Source organism: Corvus moneduloides, chromosome 7, assembly GCF_009650955.1.
Source record: "Corvus moneduloides isolate bCorMon1 chromosome 7, bCorMon1.pri, whole genome shotgun sequence".
In the NCBI taxonomy this organism is placed as follows: Eukaryota; Metazoa; Chordata; class Aves; order Passeriformes; family Corvidae; genus Corvus; species Corvus moneduloides.
Genome location: NC_045482.1, coordinates 24035177 through 24063120, shown reverse-complemented (window position 1 = coordinate 24063120; position 27944 = coordinate 24035177). Strand labels below are relative to the sequence as shown.

Genomic DNA, 27944 nt, shown 5'->3' with positions numbered 1-27944 from the left:
CTCCTGAAGGCGGGGTGGGGGGTGGCAACCGCGGGGGGGTCCTTTAAAAGCTGGGCGGCAGGCACTGCACTCAGTGCTGAAATCAGGGAGCCTCAGCACCCTGGCTGGATCGGGTCCACCTATGGCATCACTGGAACCAGGTGAGCCTCACAACACTTGGGTCCCCTTGTGCCTCCTTTCCTCCTCTAGATCCCTGTCTCTCCACCCTGGGACTCCTGGCTGGGCTCCATCTTTCAGTGGGCACCCTCCCCCCCAGCCTGTCCTGGATTCCCCACCTGCCCCATCCTCTGCTCCCCCAAGCCTGGGGATGTGATTCAACCAATTCTTGGGATGTAAGTGGACTGGAGAGGGGGGATTAGGACCAATGCCAGCCTTTTGTCCTCACTCTATGCCCGCCCAGCAGCAGGAGCTGGAGCAGGATCCCCTCCTGTCCCTGCTGCCCAAAAATGCACTTGGCTCTCGGACTGGTGAAGACAGGGCTGAGACCAGGGATTTTAGGGACGCCTGGCATCTGACCCCTTTGGGTAGCCATTGGTAGATGCCATATAGCCATCCTCACGGCCCCCCGGAAAACTGGTGCTTGTCCCTCATGGGGCTCATCAGGCAGGGTCAGGTGGGACTGGAGGAAGCTCGTACCAGGGCTGCCAGCCCACCAGTGTCCTTGTCCTCCTGGCAGGCTGCCACCTCCCCTCCTCTTCCTTGTCCCACTCAGGCCTCATCAAGTCCCTGAACAGGGGCCAAGAGCAGAGTTACAGCACTGGCAAGAGCCCCATGTCCCCACAGCACCCTGGCACTCGGGACCAGACCTACCTGGATGAGCTCATCAGCATCCCCAAGGGCAGTGGGGTAGGTGCTGCAAGGCTGTCTGAGGGTGGGCAGAGGGGGTGGGGGGTGCTGCAGGGAGCTGGAGGTGGGGAGGCAAAGGGCCACTGCAGTGGGGAATATGTGTCTTGGTCATGCCCTGGGGACATGCCCTCAGCATCCCCACACCCAGTTCAGGCAAGTCACAGCCCAAGGCTGAGTGTTTCCACGCTTAGTTTTCCAGATAGAGAAGCTGAGACAATGGGGCAAGGTGCTACCCAGCCCCAAGGATCACCCCACTGCTCAGACACCTGCTGGGCCACCCATGGATGAGCCCAATGGGGCTCCCCAAGGCTGCCTGCACCCCATCAGCTCCCCCATCCTTGTCTGGTCTCAGGGCAGTGGAACAGAGAAGGGGAAGGAATAGGGTTCCCTAGTTAGGAGGAGTAGCAAAAACAGAGGTCAGCAGTGGAATCCCACAGAATGCAATTAATGGTGCCTGACAGCCCTGGGACCCTCTGCAAATCACTGTCTACCGGGTGAGACAGGGGGCTCACTGCCCCTCCAGCACAGAGAGAGGCTGGGGGCAGCAGTTCCCTCCCCAAAACTGTCAGGAAAATGTCCTCCATGTGCCAAACATATCCATGCGGGCAGCACTAGGCTAAAGGGGACTGGATGTGCAATTAGGAGTTTTGAAAGAGAGCTCCTGGCTCTGACCCGCTGCCTTGTCCCAGCCTGGGTTCAGCTTTAGGAAGCTCTGGGCTTTCACCGGTCCCGGTTTCCTCATGAGCATCGCCTACCTGGACCCGGGCAACGTGGAGTCAGACCTGCAGTGCGGGGCACTGGCGGGATTCAAGGTGAGCCCGGCTCCGGGCTCAGGAAGCCGGCGGGGTTTCGTAACCTCTCCATCGCCAACGGCTGCCTGTGGCAGCTGGCTTCCCCAGCCCGGGAGCAGGAGGGGCACGGGGGCCCTCGGCACAGGGACAGGGCACCCAGGGGTGCTAGAAGGGCACCCCTCTGACCGGCCTGGGAGAACCCCTGCACCCCCTCTCTTCCCTGCAACCCTGGTTGAACTGGGAACCCCCGGGCGGCCGGATCCTGCCCAGTACCCAGTCCCTACTGCTTCCCTCCCTCCTGCCCCCCAGCTGCTGTGGGTGCTGCTGTGGGCCACCGTCCTGGGGCTGCTGTGCCAGCGCCTGGCCATCCGTCTAGGTGTGGTGACCGGGAAGGACCTGGGCGAGATTTGTTACTTCTATTACCCCAAGGTGAGCAACCGCGGGGAGGTCCCCGGGGGTCACAGTCTGGGGGGGACCCTGTGCTTGGGCTGGTGACAGTCTTAGCAGGGACTTGCAGGGCTGGAGGGGAGCAGGAAGATGCTGGGAGAGACCTGCCTCTCCCAGGGGCTCCCCAAAGCCCCCCAGGTCCCGGTGTCCCCCACCTACTGCCCACACGCCTGCAGTACAGGGGCCCAGGGTGAGAGGCAGTAAGCAGCTACTTCGGTGTCCTGGTTTGACCTGGGGACACACGAGAGCGTCCCCCGCGGGAGTGAGCCCAGGCGTCGGGGCAGCAACGCGAAGCCGAGACACGGGGAAAGCCTGAGCGTGTTGGGGCGGGAAGTTGGGGGTGGGGGTCAAGGGAAGAGATCACATGAGAGAGGAGGGGAGGGTTAGGGGTCCCGTCTAAGTGTCAAGATCCTGATGGGGAGCAGGAGCAAGGAGATGTTGGCTGAATGACAGGTCCCCAAAAGGAGGGTTGGATGCACCCCTCTGCCGCACGTCCCTCAACCCCCCCATATCTAGAGAGATGGGTCCTATCCTCAGCTCTCATTGGGACGGGGATGAGGAGGGGGGGACTGGCTCTCATTTAGTATCCATCTTTCATCTTGAGATTGTGTTGTGCCAAGAGCTGAGACAGGTATTTTTTGGTCCCCATGCTGCTCTGGGTGGCCTGCTACAGCCTGGACACAGGGATTTGCAGCCAGGATGCTGTGCCAGCTTGCCCAGAGCTATGGGCCACTGTGGGCTCAGGCACCTCATGGTGCCCTGTCCCCTTCAGGTGCCCCGCATGCTGCTCTGGGTCATGATTGAGATTGCCATCATCGGCTCTGACATGCAGGAGGTGATTGGGACAGCCATTGCTTTCAGCCTGCTCTCAGCTGGCCGGTGAGCCTCCCCACAGGGACCCCCAGCCTCCCCCATGGCCCTACTCCACAGAGAGCTGTGTATCTAATTCCACCCCTGGCCATCCTGCAGCATCCCCCTCTGGGGTGGGGTCCTTATCACCATCGTGGACACCCTCTTCTTCCTCTTCCTCGATAAGTACGGTGAGTGCCAGGATGAGGGCATGGGGTACTGTCACTCAGGTAGCCCCACATGTGGCACCAGTGTCCCCTGCTCTATTCTACCCCATCTCTTGACCTCTCTAGGGCTCCGCAAACTGGAGGCTTTCTTCGGCCTCCTCATCACCATCATGGTCCTGACCTTTGGCTACGAGGTGAAGGGGGGAGCTGGGGACAACCCTTTTCCTGCAACGCCCACATGGTGTCCCCACTGGTACCAGCCTGTGGTAGTGGGGTGGCAGCTCACAGTGCCCCTTCTCACTGCTTCCCAGTACGTGGTGGTGAGGCCAGGGCAGGTGGAGGTGCTGAAGGGCATTTTCCTGCCCAACTGCCCGGGCTGTGGGCGAAAGGAGCTGCTGCAAGCCATGGGCATCATTGGCGCTGTCATTATGCCCCATAACATTTTCCTCCACTCCTCCTTGGTCAAGGTGAGATCAAGGCACTGCCATGGGCGCTGTTCTGCCCGGGGTGCCTCAGGGTACACTTGGTGGGGACCAGCTGGTCCAGGCTGTGGGACAGGGGTGCTCACCTGACCCCGTGACACCCATGTCACTGGCCATGCCTAGACACGGGTGATCGACCGGTCCAAGAAAGAGGCAGTGCGGGAGGCCAACATGTATTTCCTGACCGAGTCCTGCCTGGCCCTCTTTGTCTCCTTCCTCATCAACCTCTTTGTCATGGCTGTCTTCGGCGAGGCTTTCTACCACCAGCGAAATGAGGACGTGGTGAGTGTCACTTCATGCCCACAGGAAGATGATGGCTGCACCCAGCTGTGGACACGGGCAGGATGAGCATCCCTTGGGGAGTGCATGATCTCATTCCCTGAGACATGATGTGTGGGGATCCCCCCGTGTCTGTGGGAGCTGCTGGGTGGCTGTCACACTCGTGCCTGCCATGCCTTGCAGCACAACAAGTGCCTCAACAGCAGCATCAGTCACTACGCCGGCATCTTCCCCACCAACAACGAGACAGTCTCTGTGGATATCTACCAGGGGGTGAGTGGCACCAGGCTGTATCCAGTGAGCATCCATTCCCATTTGGGGGATATATTGTTCTCCCCATTGACCCCCGGGGCTGGGGGCTGTTATAACGCCACTAGAAAGCTGGGAGCTGATGGGAACGCCTGGGGCAGGGGACACTTTAGGGTGCCCACTGGAGTGTCCCTACACAGGGCGTCATCCTGGGCTGCTATTTCGGGGCAGTGGCACTGTACATCTGGGGCATCGGGATCCTGGCAGCAGGACAGAGCTCCACGATGACTGGGACTTACGCAGGACAGTTCGTCATGGAGGTGAGAGATAGGGATGCTGGCCCTTGCCCCCACAGGGAGCGGATGGGAGCAGGGAAATCACAGGTGGGTCATGGGAGGGGTTCTATGGGGAGCACACTCCCCCCAGGAGTATTTGGAAGAGTTAATTGCCCACCATTCCTGCAGGGAGCTGGTGGGTGGCAGCTTGCTAGCACCAGTGTCCCTGTTCCCCAGGAGCTGGGATGGAGACAGAGCCCGCCCACTGCACCCTGTGGGTGCTCCACGCAATGTTTCCCTAATTAGGTCCTCCGTTAATGAGTCGGAGCTGACACCTAGTGGGGCCCGGCAGCCCTGCAAGAGCCCGCTCAGTGCCCTGGCACAAAGGAGGGGAGATGCCCCCCAGGTTCCTCCCAGCCAGGGCCTGGGGGGTCGCCCTGACATGGTGCCCCAGGCACAGCGAGTGTGCAGGTCTTGCCGTGTTCCAGGGCTTCCTGCAGCTCCGCTGGTCCCGCTTCGCCCGGGTGCTCTTCACCCGCTCCTTTGCCATCCTGCCCACTGTCTTCGTGGCCGCTTTCAAGGATGTCAGCCACCTCACAGGCATGAATGACCTGCTCAACGTCCTGCAGAGCATCCTGGTAAGAGGGTGGGAGGGCATCACCTGCCCCCAAACACCCCAGCCTGGCAGCCATGACCACCTCATCTCCCTCTCCTTTCAGCTGCCCTTTGCTGTCCTGCCTGTCCTCACCTTCACCAGCCTGCACCCGCTCATGCAGGACTTCACCAACAGCCTGTGAGTGAACAGAGAGGCATAGAGGGGGCACAGTGGGGAGCTCTGGCTGCAGGCACCCTCCCTTTGGCCCATCCTGTCCCCCCAAACCATGCCATGGGGCAATTACTGTATGGACATTGTTCATTCCCACCTGCCCAGGACAGCCAGAGCAGAACAGACCCCATCACTACCTTTGTCATCCTCCTCCCAATAACACATCTGGTTCCTTGGGCACCCCTGGAGCCTCAGCATCCTCCTGGCACTGCCAGCCCTGGATTTGGAGGGTGGCCAAAGTCCACTCTAAGAGGCCCACCACGGGGTGAAATATAGCTGTGGGGTGCAGAGGTGTCCCAGTTGAGGTCTTGTTCACCTACAAACTCAGTTCCCCCAGTCCTCTGTGCCCAGTGGCACACGGGGTGGGGGGCCCTGCCCTGGCACTGATGCTCACTGCCCTGCCTGCAGCCCAGGGAAGGTGCTGATGACCCTCATCACGGGGCTGGTCTGTGCCATCAACGTTTACTTCGTGGTGGACTTTTTGCCAACGCTGCATGGCCTGGAGTACCATATTCCCCTGGGCCTGCTGCTGGCTGCCTACGTGGCTTTCATCGCCTACCTGGTAGGGCAGGGACCGCGGGAGGGGGGCGGGACAGCGTCCCTGGTGGGTGCCCATCGACCTGTCCTCTTTGCTCCTGCAGATCTGGACATGCAGCATCGCACATGGAGCCCGGTTCCTGGCCCGGGGCCACCACAGCCGGTTTAATTTTGGTCTTGCCCTCGACGTGACAGGGACACGGTGACGGATCCTATCCCTCCTTACTGACCCCACATCCCTGCCCAGCGCGTCCTCCTCACACCGGACACTGATTTGCTGCCACTCCGACCCCAGGCATGTTCTAGCCAGAGATGCACCCAGCAAGGAAAGGGTTAACAGACGGGCAGACCTCCCCCCAAGATCTTAGAGCCCAGCGCTTCTTCCCACCCCCAACCCCCGCCAATTCCGGGGTGCTGGTCCAGGCTTGATGCGAGGGGAGTGGGATAGCAGCGGGAGGTGCTCCCATCCCTTGGCACAGACGCTTCAGTGAATGAGCCGCGTCGGAGACTTCCCCTGCTCATTATTGCCGGGAACCGCCGGCCCCCGGGACCGCTAATCACCTCCGGGGACCGCTAATTACCGCCGGGGACGGCTAACCACCCCCCATCGCCCGCCGCCGGCGGGAGCAGCCTCGGGACCGGCCCCATCCCCACGGGGGGCTCCGAAACTCGGGGGGAGGGGGGCGGCTGATAAACGGCGTGTTTGTAACCTGGCCTCGGCCTCGCTGCTGCTGCGTGGCCCCGATGCGGGGTGGGGACCCCTCGGCCCACCCGTACCCCGGGGACGGCCCCTTTGCCCCGGGCGGGGGAGCGGGCGGGGCTGCCAACGCGTGGCCGTGGGGGCGCGGGGGGCTCAGCGCCTGCTTTTTGCATTCTCCCGGGGGGAGCGGGGCGGTGAGGGCCCCACCGTGCCCTCCCCGCCCCGGATGCCCCGTTTCCCGCCTGCCGGTACCGCCGGATGCGGAGCCGCTCGGGCCCTCCCCGGGGGCGGCCGTCGCCCCCTCCCAGTCCCGCACCGCGGGTGGGGGGGGGGGGGGTCCCACCGTGCTTCGCCCCCCGCCGCGGTCCGCACTTGCGAGACGCTCCCTGGCTGTTTCAAGGCTCCCCCCTCTCCCCAGGACCCCCCCCCCCCCACCCCAAAATCCCACTTCCCGACCCACACCGGCCGGGTGGTGGAGGGGGAATTTTGGGGGCCGGACACCCCCCCAGCCCGTGCCCCCCACTCAGGGAAGGGACCCCCCCCCTCCCGCTCTCGGGGGCCGCGCTTGTTTATGTGAAGAATGTCCCCTTCCTTAAAAGGGCGATGGCGGACAGGATGGGGCGGTGCCTCCCCCCCGCCTCCGCGTTGGCCCGGCCTCTGGCTGCTTGAAGGAGGGGCCAGAGCTGTGGGGCCCACCGAAAGGCGGGGGCTCCTCCCTCCTCAAGGGGCGCAGCCGACCCGGGCTACCGGAGGAGGAGCAGGAGGCTCTCCTAGCTCAGGGTGCACCTGCCCGGGGTACCAGCCTCGGGGTGGGGAGAAGATGCACAAGGGGTACGGGGTCATCGGGATGGTCCTCAGCGGGCGAAAGGCTGGGGGGCCTGGGGTCTGCGGGGTTGTACCAGTGGGATTTGCTCTTCTCCAGCTGGGACCTGCCACTCAGAGGACCCCCAGCCCAGGGACACCTGCCTCCACCGCAACTCTTAGCAGTAAGCATCCCACCTCAGGACCTCTCTCTGCTCCCTTGGCCAAGGGGCAGCTCTTGGCAGAGCTCCCAGGACCATGGCTAGGTTGGGGAACAGGGGAAACCATCTGGGACCCCAGGCTAGGAGCAGTGGGGTGGGACAAAGGGGTCCCTGAGTGCCCGGTTGATGGGAGCCTGATGCTTTTTTGCCTTGTGCCCATACCCCACAGCCCAAACAATCCTGCTGGGCTCTGCCTACTCCTGGCCTGGGCTTGCCCCACAGACCCAGGATGGGGACAGCATCTCCCGGAGCTCCTCAGCTGCCCAGTCTGCCCCCAGGCAAGCAGTGGAACTGGAAGCGGTGCTCCAACTGCCGCTGCAGGCATTAGCCAGGAGACTTTTCTAATTGCATTAATTAAAGGACTGGCAGGGCCTGGCTGGGCTCATCAGGGTTTATCGGGGAGGGAGGAGGAGAAGGATGTGGCCAAAGGCACGGGGGTCCTGGAGGGGACAGTGTGTGGCCTCTGCAGCTGTCCCCACAGTGAGCAGCAGCCCAGCCCAGCCAGACACTGGGGATGAGGCAGACATCCTGTCCAGCTGCACCTGGGCTAATGGAGCAAGCACACCGATCAGCCCAATACAGAGAACGGAGGAAGCACAGCCTCTTTCTTCCTTTTCCTCCGGCCGGGCCAGGAGACAGTGCTGGCTGCCTGATGCGGGAGCCGGCTGCCGTGCTGCGGAGGGGCAGCGAAACTGAGGCACGACCGCTGCCCGCCATCAGAACCGGCGGAGGGGGTGGCAGGGTGCAGTGTCCCGGTTCCCAACAGCAGGTAGTCCCTGCCACCGCTCCCCGGGGGCACGTGGTGCCGGGATGTTCCACATGGAGCCGAGAGTGCGGGAACCGCAGGTGTAAATCGGCTTTTGTACTGCCAGAGTCCCGCCGGCCCCGCAGCATCCCAGTTCCCTGTGGCGGCACCTCCCAGTCCCGGACCCCCTTTCCCAGGGCGGTCACCTGTGGGCATGTGTCATGTGCTGGAAGGGGGGACGGTTTCCCTCCCAGCCCTGTTTCCCAGGTGCTGCTCCCACCGTACTATGTCGGCGCAGCCCCGGGGGGCAGAGCGGTAACCGGGGTCTGCCACCGCCCGCATCGCTGCCTCGCCAGTGCCCCTGGTCCCTACCGGGCCAGAAAGGGTGATCTCAGCTCCTAAGGTACCCAAACCGCAGGTGGGAGACGTGGAAAGATTTCGAATGAGCTCAGATGGGAAATTTCCAACCTGCTGCACCCTCGAAGCAGCGCTGACAGAGCGCACAGCATCTCCTGCCACCGAGACGGCGAGGGAGGTGACCGAGACAGGTCCCCTCCAGGGCCGGACGCTGCCTGGGCAGGGTTGGGGGGCACGGCGGTGAGACTACCCCGGCAGAGCCCCGCAGGGCTTGCGGGGGGAGGGGGCTGGGGCTGAAGGATGCTGCACTTGAGGGACTTGGGGAGGCAGGTTTCCTCTGAAGGAATTGTGCCATCCACAAGCTCCCGTCAAGAATCACTTTACAGAAAGCACCTGGAAACAGCCCTGCTTCCCCCGCGAAGCCAGGAGGGAAGGAATTGCAAGGGGAAGTATATGTATTGATAATACAGACTTATTAATTGCCGAGATAATTGGGGGATTGCAGGAGAAAGAAGGATAGAAAAAAGCGGCGGTTATTGGTGCAGCCCCCCAGTACCTGTTGTCCCGCACCCCTGGCCTGTACAGGCAATGCGGGATGTGCCCTCGGGGGGCAATGGGGGCCCCCCAGCCTCGAGCCGCTAGTCCAGGGTCTCTGCTCCAGGGGACACCCAGCATGGGGGTTCATGTGCCGGGGGTAGCTGCAGAGGGATCCCCGGGCTGCCAGCTGGATGGGGGGGGTGACAGCAGGACTGATCCTCCTCTCCATTCTCTCTGAGTCGGGGCGGGGGAGTGTGGGAGAGCCCGGCGGCATGTCGGGGACCCCCGTACGGTCACCATGGAGCAAGGGGGGTGTCCTTCCCAGCTAAACCACAAACCACTCCCCGTCTCAGTCCCGGTCGCGGCTCGGCGGGGACCCCCACTCCTCCCCAGCGGCGCGGGTGCCGGGAGGAGGGAGGAGGAGGAGGGAGAAGGAGGAGGGCCCCCCCCCCGCCGTCGTTGCCCTTTTAAGGGGTTCCTTGAAACCGCGCCCGGGATCCATGTTTGCAGCCCCAGCCCGGGCGGAGGAAACTCCATGTTGTAACAAAGTTTCCTCCGCGGCGCCGCTCCCGCGCCCGCCGCCCCGCGCCGCCGCCGGCCCCCGCCCCGCCTCCCCCCCCGGGGGCCGCGCCGGGGGGGGGCCGCCCCCTCCCACCCCCCCTCCCCGGCGCCCATGGAGCACCAGTCCATCATCGCCCAGGTTAGCAGGGAGGAGGGGAGCGCCCCGCTGCAGGAAAAAGGTAACGCTGGGGGGGGATATTCCCCCCCCCCCCACCCCCTTCCTGTGCGGGAGAGGGGAGAGGGGGAGGTCCCCGGGGGGCTGGGGGCCTGCGGGGGCTGCTCCCGGAGGGTGTGATGAGCTGCGCGCCGCCTCAGCCCGCCCCCCTGCATCCCGCTGCCCAGGGCTCGGGAGATGCGCTGGGGCTGCAGCTTGGAGTAAGCGGGGCTGTCTGCACCCGCCCGGGCGCGGGGGGCCGTGGTCCGGCCCCCTCGGACCCCGCTGGTGCCCTGGAAGGCTCGGGGCGTTGCTCGGATTATCTGCGCTGTCTCCTCCGGAGCCGGGCGAGAGGTGCGCGCAGCGCTGGCGGGGAAACTGAGGCAGAAAGGGGGCCGAGCGCCGGGCACCCTGCTGCATCCCGGCGTCCCCTTCCCCGCGTCCCCTCCACCCCGCGAAGGGGGTTTGGCGGGGGCCGCTGCTCGTCCCCCCGGCCTGGGAACCTGCCAGGGCGGGGAGGAGCAAACGTGGGAACAGGCCCCGTCCCCAGTGGGGAGCTCCTGCCCCACGGGCTCCCCACTACGGGGCTCGGGGCCCTGGCCCGCCTGAAGGGGGGGCACAGCCAGGGCGGGGTGCAGCCCCGGCCCGGGCTGCGGCAGGACCCGACTCCGGGGCCGGTGGGGCTGGGGCTGCAGCCGTCGCGCTGCCCCTGGGGCACGGGGTGGGCAGGGGCAGCCCCCGCTGCCTCAGTTTCCCCTCGCTCCGCCAATGGCGACTGCGGGAACGGCGCCCAGGGGCGGGCGCTCCGCCCTGGTTGGCCTCTCGCCTCCGGTGCACTCGAGTCGGCCAATGAGACGAGGGAGTTGTCTGGAGGCGGGGAAAAGAAGGCGCGAAAGCCCCGCCTCCCTCGGAGAGGCCCCGCCCCCAGGGCCACCCCCGAGTGGGTCTGTGCCCCTCGGGGCGGGACAGCGGGGAGCCGCCCCGGACCCACGGCTGCCCCCGCGCTCAGCCCTGCGCCCTTGTTGTAGGGTCTCCAGCCACGCAGGGGGAGCCCGCGAGGGTCACTGGTGGGGTGGGATGTGCTGGGTGAGGGGCTGTGGGTGGTCACCAAGCACTCGTGTCAGCGACACTGCTCTGGCACCGTTGCTTGGTGGGGCAGGAAGGGCGGCCGGATGGGTGTCGGGGTCTGATAAGGGTGCAGGGGCTCTGGGGCAACACCCAGACCTGGGTCACTTGCCCCCCAGTGCTGTGCTGGGGGCACCCCCGGGGTGCCCCTCACCTCCCTTCTGTCCTCCTGCAGCTACCCAGACCCCCGCCAAGAAGCCTCGAAGCCGCAGCATCCTCCAGTCCCTTTTCTGCTGCCTGTGCCGTGATGAAGGGGAGCCCTGCACTGGCACCACTGGCGCCCCACTGCTGGTGGAGGAGAACGGAGCGCTGCCCAAGGTAACCCCACACCCCCAGCCTGGCACTGGAAGGGATGGGGGCTGCCATGCTCTGCGCATCCCCTGTGTGGCCAGGATGGGGGTGAGTGGTCGCTTCTCCCAGTGTCCCCCTCTGAGTGGCCACCTTGTTGCTACCCTGCTGACTCGTGTCCCCCTGCTGCAGGCTGCCGTCAAGCACCTCCTGCCCGAGATCAAGCCACAGGATGCCAGCAAGCTCTGCGTGGTCATTGACCTGGATGAGACCCTGGTGCACAGCTCCTTCAAGGTGGGAGACACCCTGGCCCACCCCACACCTCTTGCCACATGCTCCCCCACCTGCTCTGCCACCCCTTTCCCACAAAGTGATGCCTAGCACCCAGCACAGCCTGGCTGGGTCAGATGGGATGTTCCTGTGAGGGGGCTGCGGGGCTGGCAGGGGTGCATAGTGGGCAGACAGCGGCCAGCATTTGGGCAGGGGGTGCCTGGCGTGCCCAGTGCTGATCCTGGTGTGCCCTTCCCCAGCCGGTGAACAACGCCGACTTCATCATTCCTGTGGAAATCGATGGCATCATGCACCAGGTAACAGCGGGATGGGTGCCTGGTGGGAGGGGGGCATCATTCCACCTCCCCGAGGACCGGGAGGTGTCCCTGTGCTCTGCACCAAGGGGTAATGGGAGGTGTTGGGGTGCCAGGGTTGGCACGTTGCGGGGCAGAGGTGGGTGCCCCTCCTCCCGCTGGGCAGGGAGGTGAGGGGCGTCCTGGCATGGTGTCCTCCTGCAGTGGCCAGCCCCGGTTTCAAGTAATCCAGGATAGGCTGTGGTCTGGGCAGTCAGCCTGTTCTCGGTTACTTGGCTCTGGAGCCGGCCAGACGCTTCGCGCCGGGCATTCCTGTGGGGCCATGGCACCCCCCAGCCCGCACAGGCAGCCCCCACGAGGTGCAGCCAGGGAGCTACTCGCTGGCTGGGTGTGGGGACACAGGTGTCCCCTGGGGAGGGCATGCAGGTGCTAGGTGCGCCATAGCCCGTGCCAGCAGCGCGCTGCCCTCTGCCTGTGCCCGCAGGTGTACGTGCTCAAGCGGCCACACGTGGACGAGTTCCTGCAGCGCATGGGCGAGCTCTTCGAGTGTGTGCTCTTCACTGCCAGCCTGGCCAAGGTGGGTGCCCCTGACCCGCCCTGCCATCGCCCACCCCTTCCCAGACACCATCCGAGTGGCACAGCTCCCTTGCCTGCCCACCTGCAGGCATCACTGGCCTCTTGTTCCCTGTGTACCCACAGCCAGTGCCAGCACTGGGTGGCCTCCCTACCTGCCCCTCCAAGGCACTGGCCAGGGAAACTGAGGCACAATGAGACCTGGCAGCAGTGGAGAGCTGGGTGCCGTTGTCACTGTGGCATGGGCAGGGGGGTGTGGTGTGTCATGGTGACGCCCCTCCTCTGCCTGCAGTATGCAGACCCCGTGGCTGACCTGCTGGATAAATGGGGGGCTTTCCGGGCACGACTTTTTCGGGAATCCTGCGTTTTCCATCGTGGCAACTACGTGAAGGACCTGAGCCGCCTGGGCCGCGACCTGCGCCGAATCATCATCGTGGACAACTCGCCCGCATCCTACATCTTCCACCCTGATAATGCTGTACGTACCCGCAGGGCAAGGCTGGGTGGGGTGTGGAGGTGGTGTGGCGGGGACCCTCTCTCAGCGCTGTCCTCTGTGCCACACTGTCCCCTGTGCCACCTGCAGGTGCCGGTGGCCTCCTGGTTCGATAACATGGCGGACACGGAACTGCTGGACCTGCTGCCCTTCTTTGAGCGGCTCAGCAAGGTGGAGGATGTGTACGCAGTGCTCAAGAAGCAGCGGACTAACAGCTAATGGCCCCCCCACCCTCCGGGTGCTGCGAAGGGGCACCACCGAGGGTGCCAGGTGCCTTATTCTGGGGGAGGGAGGGTCCCGGTGTGCCCCGCATCATCCTCCCCAGCCCCGGTGGGCGCGGGTGCCCTCCGTGCCTGCTGGTGGTGGGAGATGTGGGTGCCCCCGCCGGGAAGCTGGGTGCCCCCCTTCTCTGAGAAGGGGGACCATGGGTGACCCATGCCTTGCTGTGCTGAGGACCTGTTGGGGGGGGGGGTCCCATCCTCCCCCACTGTCCAGCCCCTGCCCCCTTCCCCCCCAACCTGTGTCCCCCCTCCCCAAAACGGTTCTCAGGTCCTTTTCCCCTCTGTCCCCCGACTGGGGAGGCGGGACGGGGTCAGCAGCTGCTGCTTTCCACTGCCTTTGGGAGGACTAGATCCCTCCATCCAGACTCTGCCTGCTGGGAGGCTGGTGGCCCTCGGCCCCTCTCTGCCGGGCTACGGGACAGGATAACACCTTGTCACCCTCCAAAAAAGCAGGGAGTCTTACTGGCCTTGGTGCATAGGGCTGCCACCATGCCCTTAACTCTGCCCTGGGTGCAGCTATCACCTCGCAGGGGGCATGTCCTTGCCTCTCTTCTTGCATACTGCCCCCACCTAGGGGTTGTGTTTTGCAGGGGCAGCCCAGCCTCAGGGCTGAGCCCCTGGGCACAAATGCCCTCCATGTGCCTTGGGACACCATGTCTCTGTGCCCTCTTCACCCTGCAAGGGTTGTGCGTGGAGGAGGCTCTTTATTCGCCCCCTCCAACCTCATTTTCTTCTCATTTTGGGGGGGGAGGTGGCCTCTCCCCCTCTCCAGTTACACTGTGTCACTGGGAGCCACTCTAGTCACCAATAAGGGAGTCCCTTCCCGTGGTGGGGGGCAGCCCCCCCCATATCCATCTGCAGCTTCACCAAAGGCTGCCACTTCTGGGAGAGAGGGACCCCCATACCAGCCTTAATGTGCCCCTCCCAGCCTTACCCCAGCCCCAGTCCCCCAGCTGGGATGGGGTGGGGGACACTGCAGCCCCCCTGTAGCCTGGGGTTACCCTGACCCCCGTGGGGTCGGACTCGTGCCAGCGTGTCCCCCAGCTTTGAGGGTCTGGGGGCTCTCAGGGAGGGTTTTTCTGCAGGGGGGAGGGGCTGAGCTCAGCCAGGCCTTTTTTAATGTCACAATATGGACAATGCCTCATATCTTTTTAGAGGGAAAAGCAACGGTTTCCCAAAAAAATCATGGGTGCCTTTTTACCGCTGTGCCAGCAAAGGGAGGGGGGCAGTATTTGAGGGGGGTGGGTTTGAGGAGTTTTAGCTTTCCGGTGCTGTTCAGCCGGCTCCTGCTGGCACTGCCCTGTTCCCAATGCTGTGGGTAAGCAGGGATCCCCCCAGCTCTGCCCACACCCCCTGCCCTGTGGTCGGGGGTGGGATGGGGGGTGGTGCAGCACAGCCCCCTGGATCCCTGCCAGCCCCAGCCTCGTCCTGCCCCGCCAGGAGGGTTGAACTCAGCACTTTATATTAGACAAGTCAAAGGGCGCCAGCGCAGCCGCTGCCCAGCGAGTGCCTGTGGGTGCTGCGGCACCCAAGGAGTACGGCCCCCACCCTGGGCACCCTTGGGAGGTCTGGGGGATGCAGAGGCGGCGGCGGGGGGCTGGGGAGGGCTGGGGTACCAGATCCAAGTGCCTTCATGTGATTAAAGCTGCCAAACCATCTTGGAAAGAGTACTCCTGAGTGTGTGCATGTGTGGGCACGGGTACATACCATGTGTGTGTCGCTAGTGGCTGTGCACAGTGCGGGGGACACGGAGCCCCCGGGATCGCCTGAGTCCCCTGGGAGTGGGGGATGCTGCAGGTCAGTGCTGGGGGAGCACCCTTGGGTTGCAGGGTTGAGGTGTCACCCCTTGTCTGGTGCCAAGGGGACACCCTCACGCTCGAGGACAGCCCCCCCGGGCTTCCTAACTCCTTCCCCCTTCTCCTGGGAAAAGGTCCCTGGTGCCACAGGGATGGTATCCTGCCTCTTAACAAGGAGGGGTAAATTTACTGCGTAGGCTGTGCCCCCTCCCAGCTTTGAGACTTCAGATGAGTTTGCTCCAAAGAAGGTATCAGGCCTTCCCCATATAGACTGGGGGGCACTTGTGCGCCCCCCCCCTCCCCTCCAGTGCCCGGCAGTCTGCTGCCAACATGCAGGCACTGGGTTCCTGGGGGGGATGTCTCTTAGCTGCCCCCCTCCCCCGTGCCCTCATTGGCCCTGTGCCTCCCCTCATTAACGAAGTCTCTGTCCTCCCTGATGGCTGCACTAATTACTGAGTTCATTAGTGGCCCGGCTGGGGGGCCCGGGGAGGGGGTGAGCCCGCTGGGGCCGGCGTGGGGTCCCCTACCACTGTGCCGCACTGACGGATTCAGTCTCTGAGCAGAAGGCGACAGCGGCCACCCGGGTGTTCCACCCCACCCAAAACTCACTGGAGGTTTTGCACACAGGTAAGGGTCCCACGGGGACACTCGTGTGGGGTGCAGGAGGTAGGAGCTGGGTGGCACGTCTAGGGAGGTTTTGGGGGCCAAGGCAGTGGAGGGCAGAGCCCATCCCTGTGGCATCAGGACACCCCCTTGTTTGTGGCTGACACGCCCCCCGTTCTGGTTCAGCCCGTTGTCATCGCTTCGGGGATCCTTGCAGGAGGGATCAGGCAGGATCTGGGGCTCGCTGCAGCCCAGGCCGGGGTTACGGGATGCCCGCAGTGCTTCTGACCAGGACTGCTGGCTCAGCAGGGCAGCCAAGATAAAGCTGCGGCAATCCCGCGGGGCTGGGGAAGAGATAAGAGCGGGACGGGAAGCCCGGGGACCTGCCTGCTGCTGACACCTGCACCTCCCACCTTTATGAACGCCGTGGTCATTCCCCAAAAGCACCTTCGGGCCTGGGAGCCACTTCAGTCCCTTCTCCTCTCTGTAAACATCGAGGGCATCACCAGATAGCAACCCTTGGGACTGGGGGCATAGGACAGGGCATAGGGCTTAGCTGTGACACCACTTTATGTCCCGTCCTGTCCCCCCAAGCCCCAGCCCCATGTCCCATCCCTGTACTCCCTTTCCATCCCCAAGAGAACCTTGGTGCTGCAGAGACCCCCAAGGCAGGAAGGCAAAGCCAGGAGTGACCAGGGATCTGCCTTCCAGCTGGGGTGTGAAACAGCCTGGGCACAGTCCCATAGGCAGGGTGGTGATGTGCCAGTCAGGGGGTGGGAAGGGGATGCCCCAGGAAGATGGTGCTGCTTTGCTGTCACTTTGTGGAACTTTTTCAGGGGGGAGGAGGCACCATAAAAAACACAATTTCCATGGTCTTAGTGCTCCATATTTGGGAGGGTTTGGGGATTTTAGGGTCTGGGAAGTGAAGAACAGTGGCAAAGCCCATCCTCATGGCCTTAGGACACCTCTGATGCCCACGTGTCCTGATCCAGCCCATTGCTATCACTTTATGGAAGTTGGTGGGGTCCAAAAGAAAAAAATCCAGCATGGGCTCAATGCCAAGGGCCAAGAGGGGAACAGGCCGGGGGGGGGGAGGGGGGCAGGGGAACCATCCTGGGCACAGCCAGTCTGTGGGCAGGGTGCAATAACACCTGGGGGGGAAACACCCCATGAGTAACGGGGCTCTTAGGTGCCACGAAGTCTTGGAGGGCTGTGGGGACCTTGACTCTGGGCTGTCCCTGCCCTTATATAGTGAGCATAGGCTGGGACATGAGGGAACAAAGGTCTCCTGGGTGCTGGCACCTGAGCACTCCACCTAGGTACACTCACCTGTCCGCTGAGCTCTGCAGGGAAGGTGAGGGGGCAGAGGGTGGGCATGGGGTGTAGGGTGAAGGGGCAGAGGGTGGGCATGGGGTGGACAGCACATCCCACGGCCACCATCACTCCTGACATCAGGGTAGCCTGGGGATGGGGCTTGGAGACCCACCTGAGCCCCACCTTGGGGCTGTGCTGTGGGGGTGCTGGGTCTGAGGGATGGGATGTGGGTGCTTTTGGAGCAGCATAGTGGGGCCAAGTAGGGTTTTGTAGGGCTGGGGAAGCAGAGACCTCCCCTCTGGGCAATGCCAGCATTCCCTGCCAGCCTCCAGCCGGGGCACATTGGGTGGCTTTGCCTGATGCCAGCTCCCTGGCCCCTCTGTCTGCTTGTGGGGAGCACTGTCAGCCTGGCAGAGATGGCTGTGGACAACCTTGGCAGCACTGGTACTCTCAGCACCCCTGTGGGGCCAGGATGTGCCCTCCGTGGGGGGCATGGATCTGCTGAGGGGTTTGGAAGCAGGGGGTCTGAAGCAGGCAGTGTATCTGTGTGTGTGTTGTGTGTGTAAGCAGTGCCATGTCATGCTGTTCCACTTCATGCCAAGCCGTGCCAGGACAAGGCTGAGCAGGGCCAGTTCCTGCCAGTCCTGGGGAGGAACAGGCCACTGTGCAGCAGTGTCACCCAGCTGCGGCTGCTGCACGGTGGGTGCCCTGTACAAGCCCTGTCCCATGATTGGAGACAGGGCAGGGCACTGGGGCACTTACGGGACCGCGCACCTGTGCACCCTGAACCCCAGTACAGACCCATTAACTGCAGTGCCAGCCAAGCTGAGGGGATGGCAGCCACACCTGTGTGCCCACAGACCTGACACCACGGTGCTGGGGGTCCCCTCACCCCATGCAGCTCCGTACAGAGGGGGTTTAAAGCTGGGCTCTCTGCAGAGCAAGCAGGGAAGCAGATGGCACAGCAGGTTGGCTGTGTCCCAGCTCTTAATGACACTGCCAGCCATTAACGAGGGTGTTGCCGATGCTGGCAGGTCCCCTTGCCTGTGGTACCTGTCACCATGGTGGAGCTCAGCGCCAAAGTCACCAGGACATTGAACAAGACCACGCCGGGCATCCAGATATGGCGAATCGAGGTGGGGATGGGGCCGCATCACTGGGCTGCTTGGGGGGGTCTCTGTGAGGGAAGATCCTCCCTTTGTGTCCTCAGTACCTGGGTTTGGGGGTCTCAGTGCAGCACCCAGGGTTAAACCCAGCAGTGCTGGTGCTGGGGACAGTGGGTGCATGGGGCCGGGGTGGGGGGGTTCCCCACCAGGGCTGATGTCTCCCTTCCTTCTGCAGAACATGGAGATGGTGCCAGTGCCCACCAAAAGCTACGGCAACTTCCACGAGGGGGATTGCTACGTCCTGCTGTCGGTAGGGCAGTCAGGGGTCACACAGGGAACTGGGAATGGGCTCTGCCCCGAGGGGGCAGGGAGGGGTGTCCTTGTCCAGGGGCTCTTCTAGCGGGGACCGGTGTCCTGCAGACGCGCAAGTCTGGGAGCAACTTCAGCTATGACATCCACTACTGGCTGGGCAAGGAGTCAAGCCAGGATGAGCAGGGGGCAGCTGCCATCTACACCACCCAGATGGATGATCACCTGGGCTCAGTGGCCGTGCAGCACCGCGAGGTCCAGGGACACGAGAGTGAGACCTTCCGCACCTACTTCAAGCATGGACTCATGTATGTCGGTCGCCCCTGGGGACCAGCTCCCATGGTGGGTGACAGTGGGGAGGGGTCCTGTGGAGACATCCCCAGTGGGGATGGGACAGCTCTGTGTCAGTGAGGTGGGGGAGGAAGGAGGAGGATCTGGAGCTGGGCTCCATCTATCCATTACCACGTGTGTGGATGGGGGTCCCCGAACACCTCCCTGTGCACAGAGGTGGGAGGGAGATTCCAGTGGTGTGAGGAGGGGGACCCAGGGGTGACACCATGTCTGTCCCCTCCCAGCTATAAGAAGGGTGGGGTGGCCTCAGGCATGAAGCATGTGGAGACAAACACCTACAACGTCCAGCGACTGCTGCATGTGAAGGGCAAGAAGAACGTGGTGGCAGGAGAGGTGAGTCATGGGATGTGTGGAGTCTGGATCAGGATCAGGCCAGAGCTCCCCCAAGACACAGCTGCCTTCAAGCAGGGCACAGTGGGTGTGGGATGATGCTGCCTTGCCTTAGGAGCAACCGCTCCCCAAGAAGTCCCTCTCAGGGTAGGGAGGAGGAATATAGGCTGGAGGCCTGTATTCCTGAGTGAGTGGGGCTGCAAAGCCATGGGGACCCAGTGTTCTGCTGCTTGACACCCCCCCTTCCCAATCCCATCTTGCTGCAGGTGGAGATGAGCTGGAAAAGCTTCAACAGAGGGGATGTGTTCCTGCTGGACCTGGGCCAGCTCATCATCCAGTGGAATGGCCCTGAGAGCAACCGCAACGAGAGGCTGAGGGTATGGCCAGGGGGTCCCAATGTCCCCTCCTGGAGTAAGGGGGGTCACCAGCCACCCCCTTCCTGATCTGGGCTTATCCCTTCTCCCCTGGCTGCAGGCAATGACCCTGGCCAAGGATATCCGGGACCGGGAACGTGGGGGCCGTGCCAAGGTGGGCGTAGTGGATGGTGAGGATGAGGATGCTTCACCGGGACTCATGAAGATCCTTAAGCATGTGCTGGGTGAGAAGAGGGACATCCAGCCAGCCATCCCTGATGACAAAGTGGACCAGATTCTCAAGTCCTCCCTCAAGCTCTACCAGTGAGTTCTTCGGGTGGGTTACCCATGGGGGCATTTTCCATGGTGCCAGAGGGAGCCAGCAGCCATCTCTGCTGTGTCACACAGCACCCAGCCCCATGGACAGACACCAAGAAAAGGTCAAGACCACAGTGGGGGTGGGGATAGGTCCTTTGGGTGCCATTGGAGCAAGAGGGATCCCTGGTGCCAAGAGGATTGGTGCCCAATAGAGATGCTCATGCAAGTATCACCCTTAGATGCTGTGGCAATGCCCCTCAGTAGCCCCATAACATCTGACACCCATCTGTCCCTCCCTGTGGCCATGAGTGAGCTGCCTGGCAGGGCAAGCTACAAACTAAGTTGCCACCACGGCACAGCAAGAGAGTCCCTGGGCACCACCTCTGCCATGATCTGGCTGGGAAGGGGATGGGGAGGGGACACACCCTCTAAACCCTACCACCCTGTAATGGGGATGGGGTTTTCCGACCCATTTTCTAACCCTTTTTTCCTCTCTTTTTCTCCTGTCAGCATCTCCAATGCCAGCGGGAACTTGGTTGTACAGGAGGTGGCAATTCAACCCCTATCTCAAGACATGCTCCTGCATGAGGTCTGTCACCCATGGCTTGCTTGGGGGTGCCCAATTTCCTTGGCAGCTTTAATCCTTCAAAAGCCAAATTTGGTGGACTTTGCCTAAAGTCCTAATTTCTATTGTTGCCCCTTCTCCAAGGACTGCTACATCCTTGATCAAGGAGGTACCAGGATCTTCGTCTGGAAGGGCAAGAATGCCAACAAGGAGGAGAAGCAGCAGGCGATGAGCAGGGCGCTGGTGGGTGCTGGGTTAGGGGCTTGTGGGACAGCCTGACTGCTCCCTGGGGTGCCAGGCACTCCACGCCCACGCTCTGTGTTTGGGTCTCACCAGGGCTTCATCAAAGCCAAGAACTACCCAGACAGCACCAGCGTGGAAACAGAGAATGATGGGTCCGAGTCAGCTGTCTTCAGGCAGCTCTTCCAAAAATGGACTCTCCCCAACCAGAGCAGTGGGTTGGGCAAGACCCACACTGTGGGCAAAGTGGGTGAGTGTCTCCTTCCAATGTGGCAGGACTTCTTGGATTGGGATGGGTGGGCTGTGGGGAGCCCCTATGGCCAGAGGGATTTGGCTCACCCCTCTGCCCTTCCCCATAGCCAAGGTGGAGCAGGTGAAGTTTGACGCCACGACACTGCACGCCAAGCCCCAGGTGGCTGCCCAGCAGAAGATGGTGGATGATGGATCTGGAGAAGTGGAGGTAGGGTGGCCATGGAAGAATGTGGGACCCTCCCAGGCACGCCCTTTGCTGTACCAGGGGATGGTGTGGGGTCCAGGGTATGCAGGGCAGGAGGATGCACCAACCCTGACAGCAGTATATCCCTGTCCCACCAGGTCTGGCGCGTGGAGAACAATGAACTGGTGCCCGTAGAGAAGAAGTGGCTGGGCCATTTCTATGGCGGGGACTGCTACCTGCTGCTCTACACCTATTTTGTGGGGCCCAAGGTGAACCGCATCATCTACCTCTGGCAGGTGAGACCTCCAGGTCACTGTCCGATGGGTGGGGGACAAGGGTGTACCTCCCTGGACTGGGGGTGCTCTGCCCCTGGGGAGCACCACGAGAGTTGCCTTTTCCCAAGAGGGAAAGGGGGGCTGAGATGGGTGCTGAGCCCCCTCTGCCCTGCCCAGGGCCGCCAAGCCAGCACGGATGAGCTGGCCGCCTCTGCCTACCATGCCGTCGCCCTGGACCAGAAGTACAACAACGAGCCCGTGCAGATCCGCGTCACCATGGGCAAGGAGCCAGCCCATCTGATGGCCATCTTCAAGGGCAAGATGGTGGTGTACGCGGTGAGCACAGGGCTGCTGGGGCATGCGCAGGCGAGTGAGACCGTGGCACTGGTGGTGACCTCCTGTCCCTGTCCCCCAGGGTGGCACATCACGGGCAGGCAGCACAGAGCCCACACCCTCCACCCGCCTCTTCCAAGTGCACGGCACCAACGAGTACAACACCAAGGCCTTCGAGGTGCCCGTCCGCGCCTCCTCCCTCAACTCCAATGACGTCTTTGTGCTCAAAACCCCCAGCTCCTGCTACCTCTGGTATGGGAAGGTGGGTACTGCCGGGCACTGACATGGGTGCTGCCACCCCCAAAAGAAGTGTCCCCACCTCCTCTTCCTCCTCTTTGGCCTGGGCCAGTGACAGAGCAGCTGTGCTTGCTTGGCAGGGCTGCAGCGGGGATGAACGTGAGATGGCCAAGGCTGTGGCCGACATAATCTCCAAGATGGAGAAGCCAGTGGTTGCAGAAGGACAGGAACCACCTGAGTTCTGGCTGGCCCTGGGGGGCAAGTCCCAATATGCCAGCAGCAAGAGGTACCAGTCTTGTCCCTACCCACATCCAGGGGTAAGATGGGCCACCAGTTCCCAACCAAGGGTGAGCCTCATTCCCATCACATTGACCCCTCTCAGGCTGCAGGACGAGAACCCCTCTGTGTCCCCCCGACTCTTTGAGTGCTCCAACAAGACAGGCACCTTCTTGGCCACGGAGATCATAGACTTCACCCAGGATGACCTGGACGAGAATGATGTTTACCTACTAGATGCCTGGGACCAGGTGAGCTGGGGGATCGTGGAGTGGGGGACAGACCTTTGATCCCACAAGCTGATGTTCCCAGGGTTGGAGGACCTGCATCAGCCACAGTTGGTGGGTTGGGAGGCTGGAAACCTGCCTATACGTGGCCCCATGATGTTTTTTTCCAGCATTCTTGCTCCAGGGAATGCTGAGGATGGACTCCCAGTGTTCTTCCCCAGGGACAGGGCCCATGTGCCTCCAACCATGGCCCCAGAGGGCTCCATCTCACCCCAGTGGTGGACATGGTAACCTTATTGCAGGTTTTCTTCTGGATTGGGAAAGGCGCCAATGAGGCAGAGAAGGAGGCGGCAGCAGTGATGGCACAGGAGTACCTGCGGAGCCACCCCAGTGGGCGTGACCTTGACACCCCCATCATTGTGGTGAAGCAGGGTTATGAGCCCCCCACCTTCACCGGCTGGTTCCTGGCCTGGGACCCTCTCAACTGGGACGTGAGTCATGGAGGGGGTTTGAAAGACCAGGGACTCCCTTTCAGATGGGACCAGATGTGGGTCTGGCCTCACAAGCATCTCCAGGGTGTGGGCAGCAGCTTGCCTGACCCCTGCCCCTGCTGAGGGGCTGAGCACTTTTATCTCCTTCCCAGGACAGGAAATCCTATGAGACGCTGCGAGCTGAGCTGGGTGATGACAGCAGCTTTGGGGAGCTCACCTCAGTAAGTGGCACAAGGAGAAGGACAACTGGGCTGGGTGGGGGCACAGAAAGCCCCCCCATCCCCTTGGCAGGGTGCCAGGAGGAGCTGCAAGGACAGATTCTCTAGTGAGCAGGCACCTGGAGCCAGCCTGGTGCCTGCATGCCCAGGCCAGGCCCTGACATGACTCTGCACCCCCCATTAGGTGCTCACATCCAAGCAAGAGGTCTTCACTGCCTCCACCACCCTCGTCCCCACCAAACTGGAGACCTTCCCGTTGGATGTGCTGGTGAACACCTCAGCCGAGGACCTGCCCCGTGGTGTGGATCCCAGCAGGAAGGAGGTAAGCTGAGGCCAGGGAGCTGGTGGAAGGGGAGACAGGGAAAGCCCCCCCCAGTTCTTCAGCTCAGCTTCCTTTCTCTGGCCCCAGGACCACCTCTCTGATGGGGACTTCCAGGCTGTTTTTGGCATGAACCGCTCCGCCTTCAGCAACCTGCCCTTGTGGAAACAACAGAAGCTCAAGAAGGACAAAGGACTCTTCTAGGGCAGGAGCCTGGGCCCAGGGACAATCCCAGCTTTTTAGTAAATAAAATTAATTTTAAAAACAGGCCTGTGGTCTCTCCCCTCCAACCCCAGGGCCTAGCCCCAAATGTGGGGGTTATTTGGTAAAGAGCTAGCACAGAGGAAGACACAGGTCTTGACTGGGCACCAGCAGCACAGGGAAGGACCCTCAACTCCTTTCCCCTGAGGCCTTCTTTTGTCCTTGCTGCGCTCAGAGGTGAGGCACAGGCTGGGCATGCTCAGGGAGCCAGGACTCTCCCATCCCGGCACCTGCAGCTCCAGGCTAAAGGTCCAGTATACAGCTGGAGCCACTCCCTCCCTTATCACCTGAACTGCAGTAAATACGTGTGGTACCAAAGGTAAATGAGGGGACAGTGTGTCTGTGGGGACACACACCAGGGAGCACTTGTCCTTGACCCAGGAGGGGAGGAGGGCATCTCCCTTCTACTTGGGCTCTACAGGGATGCTGAGAGGCACTGGGGTGTTGCCCATGGGGACATATCTCTGTCAGGGGAGCCAGGATGGACGTGTGCTGAGGGGCACTGAACACACACAGGATGCTCCCAGGCAACCGAGCAAAGTCCCAATGCAAAAGGGGAGGCGAAGGTGTAGTGCCCCTCGAGAGCCAGCAGAAATAAGATTCCAAATCAATAGAGGGTTAATAAAGAGGTTTTAATTTCACAAAAATCTATCTACACATCATTTAAAAACGGGCAGGGGGAACCCAAGAGCAAAAATTATAAAGAAGAGAGAGGAACAGGTCTGCTAAAACACAGAGAAAAGCACTGCTCCACATCAACAGTGTAAAGAACCAGAAAGTCAGGGTGCAGGCAGAAGTCAGCGGCAGGGAAGGCTGGAGTCTGGCAGCAAAACCACATGGACAGCAGCTGCCAGGGGTCCTGCACCCCTTTTTCTCTCTTTGGCAGGTGATTACAGGGATAATTAGCTCCATTAAAAACAAAGCAGATGAGTTTTTCCCAGCCTCCTCCCCGGAGCACGACATTCCCCGCGTGCCTCGTGCCAGAGTGAAGCGCAGCAGGAAGCCCTGAGCTGGCGATCAGCTCTTCCTCGGCTGCAGAAGGGCAGGAAGATGCGCGGGCAGATCTTATCTGTGCTGCACTGGGCGGGGGGGGGCGGGGAAGAGCAGGCCGAGGCCGCAGGTGTTGCAGAGCTCCGCTCTCTCCTCCCGTCAGTCCCACTCTGCTGCTCTGGTTGGGAAACCAGTCCTTGCTTTGCAAAGGCTCTTTGTGCAGCCCCGCTGGCCAGGGCTCCCCAGGGACCCGCACACAAGCTCCAGTTCATTGACACAAAAGCTCTGCCCCTCTCAGATTAGGGGTGTAAATCAAGAGCAAATTATTGCAGTCAGACAACAGAGGGACGAGAGGAACAGAGGGACGGGAGTTCCTTGAGTTTCTGTGCTGAATCACACTTGTACTAAGCTAGGTTGATTCAGAAGTGGGTAAATGTTTAACTGAGGAAGAGCTAGTACATGTTCAGGGCCCACAACTAAGCTTCACCTACCTATACCCAAGGACAGGTATCCCACATGGAAGGGCCAACCTTACTGATCTTTCTGCTGCAACAGTGTGAGCAGTGGGAATGACACAACTGATGGGCAGCACATCTTTTGAGGATTACACACCGATCATCCTCCCCACCGCTCTTGGGCAGGGAAAAAACTGGCTTCTGCAAGGAAGGGACTCTGTGGACACTCCTGCCCAGGTGAAGGTGCAATTGAACTGCTGTATGCCAAACAAAAAAGCTTAAATTACAGTATATGTCTGCAAATTCTTAATGACTAGAATAACAAGCAAGAACTTTTCATAAAACAAGGAACACTGGTTTCAAGCATCAGCTTTTGCACCTTGATCCAAACAAAACTGGTTTTAAACAAAAGTTACTGCACTGAAAAATCAGGCCATGTTTGCTTTTATTATAAATTAACTGAAGTGCAGCACCTTGTAAAAACAACCTTGCCACCCAAAAAAGCAGAGCTGACTTCTGATACTACAGGAATACCAGTTATTTACAGCACAAGCATAGGATGTGCTTGGGGAAAACAGGTTTGCCCTCTGGACGGAGCAGTCCATCACATTCGCAGGGCAATCAGTTCAAAGGACAACTCCCACGTCACCACCTCTTCCCACTGCCCAGAATTCGACCAAAATTAGTATTGACAATAGAAAAGTATAATGCTTTGTAATAAATTAACACACACACCCCCCTTGGGCTGCATCTCACCAGATAAACACTCTGGCAAGTCTACAACCAAACCTTTGCTCCTGGCTCAGAGACCAGGAAGATGCCACCGTGACCAGGGCCCCTGTGCTTGTCCCAACCTGGGAAGCGGGAGGGAGGTCAGTCTTCACCCCACCAGGGTTCCCCAAGTGTTCAGGGTGGGGAGGACACCGACGCCATCACTCGCTGTCGCTTGCTGCTGCACACACATGTGGGAAGAGGTCCCTGAGGCAGCGCCCTGCCAGCCTGCCAGGATAAGCTCTAGTGTGGAAGTGCCCGTGAAAGGTGCCTGCTGTCTCTTAAATCGATGGTTTTGTCTGCTTTGCTGCAGCCGATTTATTCCTGAGAAACTCTTAATGATAGTTTAAAAAACTCAGAAACTATCTCAACGGCAAAAAAGGTGATTTTCTTCTTTTTTTTTCCTTAAGGAAGTCTTTCACCTCTAAAACTCAGGCTGCAAAAATCAGAACTAGAGGCCAAAACAAGAGCAACTACTCTGCTTACAGCAACAACTTCTCTGAAATGAAGAAATGTCAGTGAAAGGAAACATCTGCCCCTGCTAATTAGTGCAAAGGTGCTGAAAAAAAATGAACTTAATAGGCCTCTCCCCCCACTGCTGAAACAAGCTATAAAAGGAGCATCATGCTTCTAAACCCAGCAGAAAGCATCACTTCTTCCTAACCATGTTCTGTTAATGCTGAACAAGGGCCTTCCGAAAGCTTTCCACCTGGTTTAGTTTCACAGTTTGAGCACTCTGCACTCCTCAGAGAGGAGAATGGAGGCATGGCTGCAGTGCAGAGCCTCTTACCCTGGGGTGACGTAAGACCATGGCAAGACCACAGTTCAATCACAGAGCAGTTCAAGTGCCAGGTGCTGCACAGGAAGGGTAACGCCAGAACGCTCTTTGCCCCCCAGAATATGCAAAGAGGCTGTGCTCACCTCCCGCCACTGCTCTGTTTGCTCCACGTACTCAGCTATCCCAGAGTCACATCAGAGCAGCCCTAAGCAACACAACTCCAGTGTGAAACACGGCACACCCAATGAGAAACCTCGCCTCTCCAAACGGCACTGATGCAACAACCTCATGGAGAAAATGCAATCAAATAACAGAACTTGTAAAACAAAAGAAATCACATATATAATCTCATGCCTAAATGAGGATGACAGTGAATGGTGTAAAAAAACAACAGAGCTGCCACCAGGTATCAATACATTCCACAGCACCGACAGTTTGTTTCCTGGAACCGCATGTAAATAGCGGAGCGCTTACAAACCCATGAATGTCACAACGCATCAGCTTGAGTGATTCCAAAATGCCTGTTAGCCAGATGACTGGCAAGAGCCTGCTCAGTGATCTGGCTTTCCAGTGAATATTACTAACACAACACACGCCAGGTTACAGTCTATTGCTTAAATTGCTCTTGGAGAAAAGAAAAAAAAGCGCCGAGTGATATGTAAATCTTCGCCACTCACGCCTCACATGTGAATGGGCTTTTAAAGTCGAGTCTCTTTTTGCACTATTTTTTAAACCAGTTTATGAGCAGCTGTAGTCTTGTGACTTGTTACAACTCTTTAAGGCTCCATGCTGACAAAATTATTTGAGAAACATTAAAAATTTCACCACAGGAGGATCTCTCTGGATGTCAAGGTTTAAACACGTAGTTCAGGCCCAGGACTTGCACAGATGGTTCAACAAACCAAGCGTCCCATATTTCTACCTTTTGTCTCATGTTTTGGCCCTGAGCTGTTTGTTACTCCTGCGTGTCTGGCACAAGTTCAGAATCTTCCTTGCTCCTCAGGAGGAACAAGGTGTTTTATTCTTCACAGAGGCTGACGAACTGATCTTCCTACTTCCATGCTAAGTGGCTGTGCATTCTTTTCCGTTTCTAGTAACTCATCGAAGATATCCCTAGAACAGAAGGAAAGACCAACAGTGAAACTTTTGTACAATGACAAACCACTACGTAAGACAGCCCTGAGGGAACCAGCAACTGGATTTGCTCCACAAACTCAAGTGTCACAGATCCTGGCAAAGAGAGACGTCTTATCTGACATCTCCAAGCACTAGTAAAGACAGAAGAGAGGGGACAAACCTTCTTCAGTTCCGTGTGCCTGAAAATACATGATTTCTACCTACAAACCTCATTTTGTCTGTGTCCTGAGGTGACCGTGGCTGCAATAACACAACTGTTAGGAGCAGGGGTAAGGGCATTTACAAAT

The 27944-nt window shown here is 60.5% G+C and overlaps 4 protein-coding genes across 7 annotated transcripts in view; 3 read left to right on the top strand and 1 right to left on the bottom strand.

Annotated features, from left to right (window-relative positions):
* The first annotated feature begins 62 nt into the window (after positions 1-62).
* Positions 63-6483, top strand: SLC11A1 (solute carrier family 11 member 1). 3 transcript variants are annotated; one of them, XM_032114762.1, is made up of 16 exons: positions 63-140; positions 713-846; positions 1536-1658; positions 1947-2066; positions 2857-2963; positions 3054-3124; positions 3227-3294; positions 3412-3567; positions 3706-3864; positions 4045-4134; positions 4311-4430; positions 4874-5023; positions 5105-5178; positions 5620-5773; positions 5853-5950; positions 6044-6479. In XM_032114762.1, exons 1-16 carry the CDS (start codon positions 122-124, stop codon positions 6114-6116), a joined length of 1716 nt encoding a protein of 571 aa, XP_031970653.1. In that variant the 5' UTR covers positions 63-121; the 3' UTR covers positions 6117-6479. The 3 variants fall into 3 exon arrangements, with proteins under 3 accessions (XP_031970653.1, XP_031970655.1, XP_031970654.1); XM_032114764.1 differs by lacking the exon at positions 3412-3567 and having other exon boundaries at positions 6044-6483; XM_032114763.1 differs by lacking the exon at positions 1536-1658 and having other exon boundaries at positions 6044-6480.
* Positions 6484-9644: 3161 nt separating this feature from the next.
* Positions 9645-14513, top strand: CTDSP1 (CTD small phosphatase 1). Of its 2 annotated transcripts, none has more exons than XM_032114766.1 (7): positions 9645-9849; positions 11125-11267; positions 11430-11531; positions 11768-11824; positions 12306-12398; positions 12687-12872; positions 12978-14513. In XM_032114766.1, exons 1-7 carry the CDS (start codon positions 9783-9785, stop codon positions 13104-13106), a joined length of 777 nt encoding a protein of 258 aa, XP_031970657.1. In that variant the 5' UTR covers positions 9645-9782; the 3' UTR covers positions 13107-14513. The 2 variants fall into 2 exon arrangements, with proteins under 2 accessions (XP_031970657.1, XP_031970656.1); XM_032114765.1 differs by lacking the exon at positions 9645-9849 and adding an exon at positions 9950-10178.
* A 99-nt stretch (positions 14514-14612) lies between these two features.
* On the top strand, positions 14613-23532 carry VIL1 (villin 1). Its single transcript, XM_032114761.1, has 20 exons — positions 14613-15591; positions 17916-18017; positions 18223-18297; positions 18408-18604; positions 18872-18980; positions 19244-19354; positions 19452-19654; positions 20159-20237; positions 20358-20456; positions 20550-20703; positions 20813-20913; positions 21048-21185; positions 21342-21500; positions 21580-21759; positions 21875-22020; positions 22117-22261; positions 22540-22728; positions 22881-22949; positions 23131-23268; positions 23356-23532. Exons 2-20 carry the CDS (start codon positions 17943-17945, stop codon positions 23467-23469), a joined length of 2481 nt encoding a protein of 826 aa, XP_031970652.1. The 5' UTR covers positions 14613-15591; positions 17916-17942; the 3' UTR covers positions 23470-23532.
* Positions 23533-24137: 605 nt separating this feature from the next.
* Positions 24138-27944, bottom strand: part of USP37 (ubiquitin specific peptidase 37) — a 35786-nt gene continuing 31979 nt past the window's right edge. Inside the window, exon 24 of the mRNA XM_032114644.1 lies at positions 24138-27633. Within this exon, the coding sequence (XP_031970535.1) occupies positions 27546-27633 (88 nt within the window). The 3' untranslated portion in view covers positions 24138-27545. The remainder of the gene's footprint in view (positions 27634-27944) is intronic.